The sequence below is a fragment of the Sorex fumeus genome, unplaced genomic scaffold (genome assembly GCF_029834395.1).
Source record: "Sorex fumeus unplaced genomic scaffold, SorFum_2.1 ptg000265l, whole genome shotgun sequence".
NCBI lineage: Eukaryota > Metazoa > Chordata > Mammalia > Eulipotyphla > Soricidae > Sorex > Sorex fumeus.
In genome coordinates, this window is record NW_026606322.1 from 9,958,442 (window position 1) to 9,970,993 (window position 12,552).

The 12,552-nt window shown below is 44.6% G+C and overlaps 2 protein-coding genes across 2 annotated transcripts in view; one reads left to right on the plus strand and one right to left on the minus strand.

Moving 5' to 3' along the window:
• The window catches only part of QTRT2 (queuine tRNA-ribosyltransferase accessory subunit 2), a 36,973-nt gene extending 33,423 nt beyond the window's left edge, over positions 1-3,550 (minus strand). The window contains exon 1 of the mRNA XM_056109413.1: positions 3,465-3,550. The gene's annotated coding sequence lies outside the window, so the exon portion shown is untranslated. The remainder of the gene's footprint in view (positions 1-3,464) is intronic.
• A 263-nt stretch (positions 3,551-3,813) lies between these two features.
• Positions 3,814-12,552, plus strand: part of CCDC191 (coiled-coil domain containing 191) — a 94,044-nt gene continuing 85,305 nt past the window's right edge. Inside the window, exons 1-3 of the mRNA XM_056109229.1 lie at positions 3,814-3,959; positions 6,785-6,823; positions 12,197-12,338. Coding sequence (XP_055965204.1) covers positions 3,870-3,959; positions 6,785-6,823; positions 12,197-12,338 — 271 coding nt within the window. The 5' untranslated portion in view covers positions 3,814-3,869. The remainder of the gene's footprint in view (positions 3,960-6,784; positions 6,824-12,196; positions 12,339-12,552) is intronic.

Here is a 12,552-nt window from a genome sequence, read left to right on the forward strand (position 1 = left end):
CAATTGAACTTGGCCCATTTTTCATAGGAGATAAATTATCACAGTCTCAAAGTTATATCCTGTATATCCTGTCGTCTTACGCTTTATACTATAGCATTCTTTAAAGCACACCATCATGTGCACTGGAGTGACGGTATAGGGGTAAAGGCGTTTGCCTTGTGCACAGCTGACATGGTTTGAGCTCTGGCGCCCCATACGGTCTCCAGAACACCACCAGGAGTAATTCCTGAGTGCAAGCCTTGAGCACTGCTGGCTGTGGTGCGAAAGAGGCAAATACATACATACATACATACATACATACATACAAGATTCCACCACTGTTAAAGATGCTGCCAAATAAGCCTCACATGTATTAGTTAAAAATCTGTTTAGAAATGATAATGTTGCACTTGATTCATATACTGAAATAAAAGTCAATACAACTATAGAAATAAGAATAATTTTCTGCATGACCCAATGAGAGTTTTTCTGTTTAACTGGGTAATCCCCCGTATACCACAAGACCCTTGCCTCGAACCGACAGTTCAGCTGGCTGAGAACTGCTGGGAAGAGCCACCAGTGGTCCCGAACACCACTTACAAGCACACCCTCATCCAAGAAAAGTTTAATTTTGGGGGCAGGGTGAAGGGATCATACCTGGTGGTGCTAAGGGCTTGCTCCTAGCTCTGTGCTCAGGGATCTCTCCTGGTGGGACTGTGGGGGACTAAACGGGGTTCTGTGGATGGAACCAAGGTAGGCCCATGAAAGGCAAGTTTCCTACCCACTTAATTATCTCTCTGCCCGCCACCCTCCTGCCAGTTTAAATTTATATCCTAGTTGTTTTTTGATACTAAGATTTTATTGGCTTTAGTGATTCATGGACAACCTGGCAGGCTACCGAATGTAACCTGCCCACACAGCAGAGTCTGGCAAACTCCCCGCGGCGTACCCAATATGCCAAATACCAGTAACAATGATGGGTCTCATTCTCCTAACTCTGAAAGAGCCTTGAATATGGTACTCTTTAAAAATTCTCAGGGCTAGGACGAAGGAGACGTTACTAGGGCCTGCTCGAGGCAACCGACAAATAACAGGATGGTCGTGATCGTGATCGTGAGTGATTCATGAATTGGACATTATGCAATATAGTTGACAAAAAGGTACACCCTCTATTTTTAAAATTAAATACATAAACAAGGTATAAAGAATCTTCACAGGGTAATCACACTTAGAGACTGGAGTGATAGCAAAGCAGTTAGGGTGTTTGCCTTGCATGCAACCAACCCAGATTCAATCACCAGCATCCTATATGGTCTCCTAAACAACGCCAGGAGTAATTTCTAAGTGCAGAGTGAGGATATAATATTCAGGATTACCCAGAGACTATAAATCCAAGCTCCTGGAAGAGAACGCAGAATCTCCTGCCCCCGTGCCTGGCTGTCCTCACTGGGGCCCCTTGGAGGGGGGCAGGTTGAGGATCCCTCCCTGCCCTGAGCAGAGCCCCGGCAGCTGAAGACTTCCAGAACCAGTCACAGTCATGCTTAAGACCACTCTTCACACACTCGGACAAGCCTCAGGCATGAAAGAACCAGGAGAGGAACCCAGGTATGTAGGACCCGGGGCTGAGATCTCCAAGCCTGTTCAGATAGGGACTGGGTCTCCTCCACCCAGATCCCCCATCTTCCAGTAGCTAAGCATTACACCCTCCAACTGACCCGGGGCTGTGTAATCCCATCAAGGGCCAAGACCCAGAGACTATAAAACCAAGCTCCTGGAAGTGCGCGGCCGTGAATGAGACCTCTTATTGTCTAGTTCTCACTCACGGAGAATCCAGCAGGCTCCCAAGAGTATCCTGCCTGCATGGCAAAGTCTGGCAAGCTCCCTGTGGCATATGTGATATGCCAAAACCCAGTAACAATGATGGCTACCATTCCCTTGACCCTGAAAGAGCTTCCAATGTGGCACTTGCTAAAATCTCAGGGCTAGGACAAAAGGGGATGTTACTTGTGCCAGCTCGAGGAAATCAATGAACAACTGGATAACAGTGATTACTGCTGGGTGTGACAGTGACAGTGATTACTGCTGGGCGTGACCCAAAATGCCAAAAAGGAAAAAAATAGTTTAGGTTTCTATAATGACTTCGATTTTATTATTATCTTTTCTCATCAAGTCCACACTTTCATTTTTTCAGCTTACTAATAAATTATATGGGATCAGCAATCAAAACCTCTTAGGAACATATGATAATCTGCTTTCCTACAGTTAGTTAATTCAATTCCTGGTAAGTAACAGTAGTTTACATATTAACTATAATGTTAAGGCAACATTGTATACTCACATTTTCCATTTTGCTGTAGTGTTCTTAGAGATCTTACTTTTTATTTCTTCCCAGACAGGGGCCTCTGACACTATCTATCTTTCCCAGTGTGTACAACCTATACCCCTATACAAAGTTAAACATATCTGTTTATGGGAGGAAAGTTTTTCATTAGTACAACACATACATAGGGCCAACGGGCAGCTGAGAAGGCTGCAGCTCATGCAGCAGCACCAGGATTCAACCCAGCACTTGGCATCAGAGCACCATGCCAAGGAGAAGTCCCTGGGCAGTGCCAAAGTGTGACCCAGAACCCCCTACTCCCCCCCCCCAAAAAAAAAAGATTACGTAAAAGCAGAAATTCCATAAGGATGCAGTTCTCTATAATTTGCTTTTCCTCTTAAGACAAAATGAGTATCTTTCCTTGAAGAACCGTAAAGCCAATTATGTCTCTCCTTCAAAGAAAAATAGTATTTAAGAATAACTACTTCTTGATCATCCATAGTTTGAATGAATAGATTTATTCAACCATCGCCCTTCTGATGGACACCAGGTTACAACGCCGGTCCTATGATCTCGGCAATAACCTGAAGCACTGGCTTCCCAGATTTCGTTTCTCGCCCCCCCTGAAATCGTTTGCATTTCCTGACCGTGATTACAGTATCAGAGCATTAAGGTCTCCCTTTGACTCGTGAGTAAAGGCAGGAACCACAGTAACTTAAACAAGTTCCCCAAGGTCCCACGATCACAAAAGAAGCTGGGTTCAAATTCCAGTTCCCAAGTTCTGCTCTGCCTTTCGAACCCCGATGGGTTCCAGGGCCGACTGTCCCCGGGAACGTCTAGGTTCTACCTTGACTAATAGATCTCTTTGCAACGCGTGAGCCACCTCCGGGGTTTGGGTCTGGGGTTTCAGACCATGCCCACCAGCCCAGGGAACCTCCCGCAGAGTCCCTGACCTTTGGGACAGAGGCCGACTTTTAGGGTCTCCCTGACATCTCAGAGACGTGGTCAAGCTCACATTATCTGGAAGGCAGAAACCAAGAGATGCCAAGAGGAAGGAGCTACAGGGCAGGGGTCCAACACTGCAACACAATCAGGAAGTGTGCGGGCGCGACTCTCTCCACCCGCCCGGAGCGGCTAACACACCTTCAGAAAAGGGAACACCTACCTGCAAGTTTCCCAACTTTGGGGGGGTCCTAGAGCACCTCCCAACTCCTTGAATTCCCGCTCACACGTGTGCAACCTAGAGCCTCGGCGGCGCCCCAAAGCCCCGCCTCCGCCCCCGAGCCAATCAGGAGAGCGCGCGTCATAACCACGCGCCGCAAGACGGGGGCTGGACGGCCAAGGTCCGCTACGGCGGCCGCGAGGCTTCCGGGCCGCGGTCGTTGCCAAAGGCAACCGAAGGCACGCGTCTGGCCTCCGCAAAGCCTCCTGGGAATCGTAGTTCCACAGCACCTTCCCCCGCCTGCCGCGCAGGGAGCGAGAACTACAAGTCCCAAGGAGCCGTGCCTGCCGCCGATGCAGAAGAAGCGCTGTGGGCGATCTGGCCCACGGCCCGGCCGGAACCTGCACAATGCTGCTGGCCTCTCAGGAAGGTTCCTCCTCGAGGAAGAGGACGGAGCTGAATCGCTGGAGGCAGTTTGCGAGGAAGCCAAAGCCCCAGGTGATCAATCCCAGCCGGGAGCTCTGGGGACGCGAGCCTGGCCCCGCCTGCCTGCCTCCCTCCCTTTCCTTGGAGCATCCTGACCTGACCCTCCCCGACCCTGGCCTCTCCCAGGCGCCAGCGTCGCCCGGAGTTTGAGAGCCCAGGACCTTTGGGGTCTGGGGTCCCACGGCTTTGGTGGGCAGCCTCACGGAGGAGCCGTTAGTTGCCGTGTCATGCATTTCTCAAAGCCCAGAAAGTCTGGCGAGTGCCCACCCGGAGTCACAGAATCGGCCAACTCCTCCCACTTCCCAGAGCCACAATTTTCAAGAACTTCCCGCACATTCTTTCATGCCCTACTTAAAATAACAATAAATAATAATAATTTGCAAAGTATAACCAACTTCCTGTGACTGATTGGAAAGGGACGCGCTTCAATTCTCTACCTCAAAACCCTCCTCCCCTTCTAAGGTTTACGTAAAAGTGAACTCAGACTTGGAAGTGGGTATTGATTGACTATCGCTACCGACTGATTCACTTGAATTTTTCAGTCTCTCCTCCTATTCAGAAATGGAACCTATAATTTGCTTTCTCCATTGATACAGTAACAGCCCAGAACCTGGAAAACTGATTTCCCAGTTTTAAACTTGAAATGTGGAAATGATAGATGCAAGAACAGAGCTCGCCACCCACTACCTTTTTTTTTAAACAGAAAGCTTAATGTTTTCACTGTAAATAAGAATACTGAAATGGAGGCGCTTCTCAGCTTTGTCTATTCCAGAGCCGGTTCACTAGCTGTTTGCACTGTGAAGACCCACTTCCTTAAAAAATTGTCTTAAAGACATGTGACCTTCGAGAGGGCCCTAGGCATTTGTGCCTGCAGTTTATTCTAAATATACCAACTAACCCAGATTCTGAGGGTTGCCTGCAGGAGCATTACAGAGGTTTGGGTGGAGACTGCTTCTCTTGTAATGAACCAGACCCATAATGAATTGGGACGAAAATAGGTTCTAGTTATAGACTTGAGGACGAAGTAAAAATGGGGGACAATTTCTTGGACTCCAGAAAGAAAGAATATTTGCTGTTAGAGCTCATTGTTCCTGCTTAAAGGATAAACTGGTAGAAACATGCGCTTTTTTGAAGTTCAGCTGTGTTTTAATTGGCTCTGCTCTTTCTTTGTTCTGGCGACAAAATTATTCACAAAATTATTCAGCTGAACTTCTGCATTAATTAGGTATTTGAAAGGGACTTTGAAGGTGAAGTGTTATGTAAGTTAACATGTTACACCTTTCCCTCCTCCATGTGTCATTATGCCAGTTTAGATATTCCCTTATTTTAAAATAATATAATAAGTACCTAAATTATTAGCAAAGCAAATGCCTCTATTTGCTAGCTGGCAGAAGAAATTATGCAAGCTTATGATATAGAGAGTGAAGAAAGAAGATGTCTTATTGATCTGATGTCTAATTTAGATTAGTATCTCAGAGTAAAGAGATGTGATTTCTACTAAGTCTTTCCTTTGCAAAACAAATAAGATTGATTATCTTTTACCCACCCCCTAACTTTTTCCCTCCATTTGGGCCACATCCATAATACTCAGGCCTTATACCTGGCTGTGTGCTCAGGGATCACTCTTGGAAGTGCTCAGGAGATGATATGGGTACCAGGAATAGAATCTGGGTCGATCACAAGTGCACGATCCACTGTACTTTCTCTCCAGACCCTGCTAATTCTTATTACATTAAAAAAAAAATCCTTGCTCCAGGATGCTTTTTGCTACAGGCTGTTTGAGAAAAGAGGAACTTAGAGGAGTACACCTTTCCCTAAGCAGGTTTATCTTCGTGGCATTTAAGTAATCAGATGAATCTGTGTTTATTTTAATTTATGTATGTGTTTGTGTTTTGTTTTGGTTTGGGCTGTAGCAATAGCACAGTGGGTAGGGCTTTTGCCTTGCACACGGCCGACCTGGGTTCTGTTCCTCCGTCCCTCTCTGAGAGCCTGGCAAGCTACTGAGAGTATCCTGCCCACACGGCAGAGATACTTGGTGTATTCGATATGCCAAAAACATAACAAGTCTCACAATGGAGACGTTACTGGTGCCCGCTGGAGCAAATCTATGAACAATGGGAGGACAGTACTACTTTGGTTTGCTTTGGCTCTGGGACCACATTTGGAAGTTTTTATGGACTATTCCTGACTCCATGGGATCCGTGCAGTGCCTGAGATTGAACCTAGGCCTCCAATAAGCAAAGCATGCACTGAACCAGTTGAACACTCTTCCCAATCCTTCATTGTTTTTCATAAGGGTTAGTTTATCTAGCATTTTTTGACTTGGGTCTTAATCATGGAGAGCTTTTTTTTTTTTTTAAATGTCCTGGCTCATTTTATCTCTTGTCAATTAAAACAGGATTCTGAGTGGGCTCAAGCAAAACAATAAAGCAGTCAGAAGGTGTCCCATAGAAGACTTCATGTTTCTTTTTGCTACCATCACTCTTATGTGCTGCTGTTGCGGAATTTTCTAAATAAATTCTTTGAGGAAAGAGTAGAGGATACTTTCCCGTTTACTTTAGTCGTAGAGAAAGATTAATATTCAGGGCTGAAGAGATAGTACAGCAGGGAAGGTGCTTACCTTGCATGCACCTGACACGAGTTCAGCCTCTGGCATCACATATACATATCCCCCCGCCCCAAAACCCCACCAGGAGTGATCCCTAAACACAGATTCAGAAGTAAACCCTGAGCATAGCTGGGTGTGGCCCCAAACCCAAAAGTAATACAGTGGTAAAGTTGCTAGAGATGTTGCTTGTATTTATCTTGTATTAATATTCTGCATGTATTATCTGTAGATTGCCTTTGATCCTGACAATGTGGAACACTGGATGAAGGTAAGGATATTTCACAATTAGTAATAGAAGATAATTAAGAGTCAGGCACAAGGGGCTGGAGCAATAGCACAGTGGGTAAGGTGTTTGACGTACACGCAGCCGACCCAGTTTCAATTCACAGCATCCCATATGGTCCCCTGAGCACCACCAGGAGTAATTCCTGAGTTCATGAGCCAGGAGTAACCCCTGTGCAACGCCTGGTGTGACCCAAAAAGCAAAAAAAAAAAAAGTCAGGCACAATGAAATGGAAAAAAAATATTACTAGACCTCTACTGTATACTTATTTTGCTATTTTTATTCCAATGACTGTATATTTTGCTTTCATTTTATACTTTTTAGCCTTTTACCATATTTTTATTGCTTATGAAAGTATGAATGATAAGAAAACAGATGTAGACATGGCCTTTCGAGTGCCATTAGTATCATATGAAGAATATTAAAGGTGCAGGGGAAGAAAAATCTTAGTAGAGGATTTTGTGGCTTTCCTCAGATATTGCAGTAATAATAATAATGTAGTTATATTTAAAATACACATGGAGGAAACGATGATGCTAAAACTTTTATGCGGACTAGAGCAGTCCAAATATGGAGTGGGGGTTCTAATAAAGAGGTGTGTTTTCTATCATTAAAGTAATCAAGTAGATTCTAAATGATCACTTAAGGCTGATGAAGACTGACTGAACATTCAGTGGGGTGGGGATGGTTTGTGTTAGAAAAATCCCTGAGATCTTTCCTAGCTCTGAGATGTATATTTTTGAGTACAAGTACCATTTAAATTAGAAGTACCATTAAAACACTTCAGTTTCATCCTTGGAGTGTTAATTTGGCAACTTGCCAATTAATTTTTGACCGACATGTTTCAAAATGTGCAGCTTTTTTCTGGGGAAATACTCTTTTTCCTGCCTATGTCACGGTCCTCCCGTTATTTATCAATTTGCTCGAGCGGGTCCCAGTAACATCTCCATCATGAGACTTGTTGTTACTGTGTTTGGCGTATCGAATACATCACGGGGAGCTTGCCAGGCTTTGCCGTGCGGGCGAGATACTCTCGGTAGCTTGCCGGGCTCTCCGAGAGGGGCAGAGGAATCGAACTCGGGTCGGCCATGTTGGCCGCTTGCTAGGCAAACGCCCTACCCACTGTGCTATCGCTCTAGCCCTGTGCCTGCCGATATGTATATATATATACATATATATACATATATGTGTGTGTGTGTGTGTGTGTGTGTGTGTGTGTATTGCTTTTTGGGTCACACCCGGTGATGCTCAGGGGTTATTCCTGGTTCTGCATTCAGGAATTACTCCTGGCGGTGCTCAGGGGACCATACAGGATTCTGGGAATCCAACCCGGGTCAGCTGTGTGCAGGGCAAACTCCCTACCGCTGTACTATCGATATAGCCCCTTGCCTGCTTATATTTTGACTGCAAGCTTTATGAACACTAAAAGAGATTTCAAGCCAGCTGTAGTATTCATTTATTCATTTTATTCATATGGCCAGTATCAGTATCTAATTAAGTACCTACTACAGGGCCATTATGTTGATTGCTGGACATAAAACAGTACACAGGTCTCATATAGTTCCTGCAGAGTTTAAACCATTGGAGAATGAGTCTTTGTTTAAAGGTGATAGGAGAAGTAAGGGTGTAATTGAGGCTTGTGGTTAAGAGTGCTGGCATACATTGACCAAGGAAGACAAAGTGGCTTCTGCAAAATGCCTGACTTAGAAGACACTCAAGTAGATCTGACACCATGGAGGCTAGCTTTGGGAAATGCCCTAGTTTTCTTCCTTTTTTAAAAATTTTATTTTCATAAGGTTGTTCACATTAGTTGGTTACATTCAATAATTCAACACCAATCCCACCACCATTGCCCATTATACCTTCTCATCACCAGTATTTCAAATTTTCCCACCACCATTAAAGCCTGACTGCCACAGACAGATTATAAATAATTTATTTTCTGTTGCTTATTATAAATTTCATGAGAGGTCCTGGAATTTTAAATATGTAAATGATTGGGGTCTAGAGACATCTTTGTAGAGAGCTAGTCCATTTTGAGATTCGTTTATAAGTTTCTGGATCAAGTCCTGTGGCACGCTTAAATATGGCCCAGAGGCAGTTCATGGGCAGGGCAGCCGGGACCCTGAGTGGGCAGACAGGGAGACGGGAAATGACGAACTATCTCTGCTGCCAAGTGGCCTGGCATCTTCAGACCCTGTTTCCGCGTACCTTGGTTTTAATTCTGAAAGTTTGTGGCCACCGCGGGTTCATCTAGAGTGGGCTGAGAGGGGACACCAGCTCCATCTGAGGTGTCCCAGTGAAATCGGCTTGGCATGGGATCCAGAGTGATCTCTGGTGAACTGCTGTCTTCCAGGATTCACTGCTGTGTCTAGAAAATTCTCTCATTAAGGTTAGCTTAGGTATCATGTTTGTTTGTTAGTGGGTGTGCTGTGTCTCGTTTGCCAAGGTGTCAAAAATCAGATGGGCTGGTCACGTAATGAGATGTAGAGATGACCGCTGGACTAGAGCCATTACCCACTGGATGCCACGGGATGTCAAAAGACCGCGTGGCCGCCCACCTACCAGATGGTCAGACTTCTTCATCAAGATCATGAACGATCGGTTTGAGGCTCTTCGTGTCCCTAGAGCAAACAGACACCATTGGGCTACACTAGCATGCGACAGGGACAAATGGAGACGTTACTGGCGCCTGCTCGAGCAAATCGACGATTAATGGGAAGTCAAGTGATCAAGTGCTGTGAAAAAATAAAACTGGTGTGTGAGGGTACTAGGTCAAAGGACTGGAGAGCTTGCATTGCACTCAGACTTAGGTTCAATCCCCAGCAATGCATGGTGGCCCATATCACATGGAAGTGTGGAGGCTGAGCAGTCCCATAGACAAGGAGACACAAAGTTCCAGAGGTAGACACACCCTAGGCTATTTGAAAAGTGAACAGCACAGTCAGTGTGAGTGCAAGAAAGTGAATGGTGGCAAGAGGCAGAGATAAAGCGGTCTCCCTATTGTGAATGATCTCAAAACAGCATTCTTTTCTTCTTTTTGTTTTGGGGCCACATCCAGTGATGCTCAGGGCTTACTTATAACTCTGCACTCAGGAATTACTCCTGGTAGTGCTCTCCAGACCACATGGGATTCCAGGGATTAAACCTGAGTCAGGCACATGCAAGGCAAGCGCCCTCCCCACTGAACTCTCTCTTCAGCCCCTCAAAACTGCATTCTTACACCTTTTAATACCTGACGAACAGAATCTGCCCTGTATATACTACCCCACAGATCAGCGGTTACAACCGAGGCACAAGACCAGTGGTTTTCAACCTTCCTACACTTGCAGACTGGCTATGTGCAGGGCCTCCTCCAGGTCCTGTGTCCAGGGATCACTCCTGGCATATGTGATCCTAGAGATTGAATCAGAATCAGCTGTGTATAGGCAAATGCATTAACCACTTTACTTTCTCTCCAACCCCAGGACTTTGGTCTTTATTTTCAGTGACACAGGGACCATTGGAGGGTTTGGCCAGAGCTTTTAAATGATAAGACTTTCATTTTTATGGGGTCTTTTGGCTGCCATGATGAGAGGCTATTATATAAAACCCGTCAGGAAATTGTGGTGTGTTGGAATAGCAGTATAAGGTGACATGGAGGGGTCAGAGTCTAGATATATTCTGAATATAGAGCCAGCAGATTTGCTGATAGACTGTAGGAGAGAGAAACAGATTTCAGAAGAAAAGTTTTTGCCCTGAGGAACTACAAGAATGGAATTTTCACAACTTTGAGAGTGGAAAAACAGCACGCAGGAAAGGAGTAAATTCTTTTCAGGCCATGTAGATTAAGCAAAATGCCAAGATGCTTACTTTTCCTTCCCCAATCCTCTTGAGTTTGGCCTTTTTATTTTTTTTAACTACTATTTCAACATTGAGCCAAACTATCCCAGATGACCACATTTTAATGACGATCCCAATTTTTAAAAATTTATCTTTTACTTTATTTAAACACTGTGGTTTACAAAACTTTTCAAAATAGAGTTGTTAGGGTCATTCAGTGTGTCATCACCAACCCTGCCCTTGGTGTGGCCATTGTTTCCACCTCTCAGTTTTGTGCCGCTTGGCAGGCACAAAATTATTTTGTGTGACTTGTAATAACTAATGCAATTATCGAAAAATACTCTGGAAAGGAAAATTTGTGAAAATTGTTCTATCTCCCCAGAGGGTCATTAAGTCCTTGCCTGAGGGATAACTAAGCTGTTTCTTGCTAGTTGACCATTCTGTATTACTGTTTTTGTTTGCTGCCCATAGTTGGCTTCTTTGTTACTTTCATGTCTCATCTGGTGTGCTCCTACCAGGCTGTCAGCATTGTGGGATTTGGAGGTGATCAGTCCAACGAGGCCAAGCTTACATGCCAGGGGCTGTGGGCTGTGGGTATGGCTACTGGGGCTTCTGGAATTGCTGCCTGCCCCGACTCCGAGAAGACCCCAGAGTTCTCAGCCTGAACGTTTCCGGTGTACTTGGAAATTTTTTTTTAGTTTGGCATCTCTGCAAGGGTTAGCTGTGAAGCAGTGGAGTCAGGCCATTGGCATGGTGGCAGATGTGAGGTGTGGGTGTGGCTGCCAAGGCTTGGGCAGGGTGGGATTCAGGTGAGGGTACCCCAGAGTTATCATCCGTAAGACCTGTGTACCCCTGAATTTTTGCAGCTTGGCTTCTATCTCTTCTGAGATTAGCCTTGAATCTGTAACGCTGGTCCAGTGAGTTTACATGGCTATGGGATATTGACTATTCGAATTTTGCTGAACCTAGAATTTGCCTCATACATGATTGGTAGTCCCATTCAGGAATGATAATTTAGGAATGTGTAGCTACTCTGCCTTTGATTCATACTCATATCAAAGGTTTGGTGGTGTAGAAACTAGGTTTATTATTTTAATTGTGTATAAATGGGCTGGAGTGATAGCACAGCGGGTAGCGTGTTTGCCTTGCATGCCGTCAGCCCGACTGAGCCAGGTTCAATTCCTCCACTCCTCTCGGAGAGCCTGGCAAGCTACCGAGAGTATCTCACCTGCACAGCAAAGCCTGGTAAGCTACCTGTGATGTATTCAATATGCCAAACAAGTCTCAAAAAAAAAAAATTGGAGACGTTACTGGGCCTGCTCAAGCAAATCGATGAACAATGGAAGGACAGTGACAGTGTGTGTATAAATAAAAAGATTATTTGGTATTAATCTTTAAGCTTCAAGAGTTCTTTCTAAAATGGAAAAATGAAAATATTTTAATAGTTGGCAGAAAAGTAAAGTTTGAAGAAGATGAATTCTATAATACTAAACAAAGTTTTTACATTAATGGATTTTTATTTCTATTATATTGAAGAAAGTGGAAAAAGCCTCAGAACTTGCTGTTTCCAAAGTTTTTTCTTCTGGAAATTCAGATATATCTAAAAGACTTTTGGACCAAATTATAGATCTGGAAGTATCTGAACAAATGGAGGATCATGATGAAATCTATGCAGAAGGTGAGAGAAATGATTTTTTTTAATTCCCTATACGTTTCAAATTACAGAATGAAAACTTTCCTTACTCTTATTTTTTTTCTCAGTGAAGCATAATTTTGGGGGAGTCTGGGGAGGCAGTGGGACCACACTCTGCAGTTCTTAGGACTTACTCCTTGTCCTGTGCTCAGGGATCGTACCTTGCAGGGTCCAAGGGAACATGTGTGGTGCCAGGGAT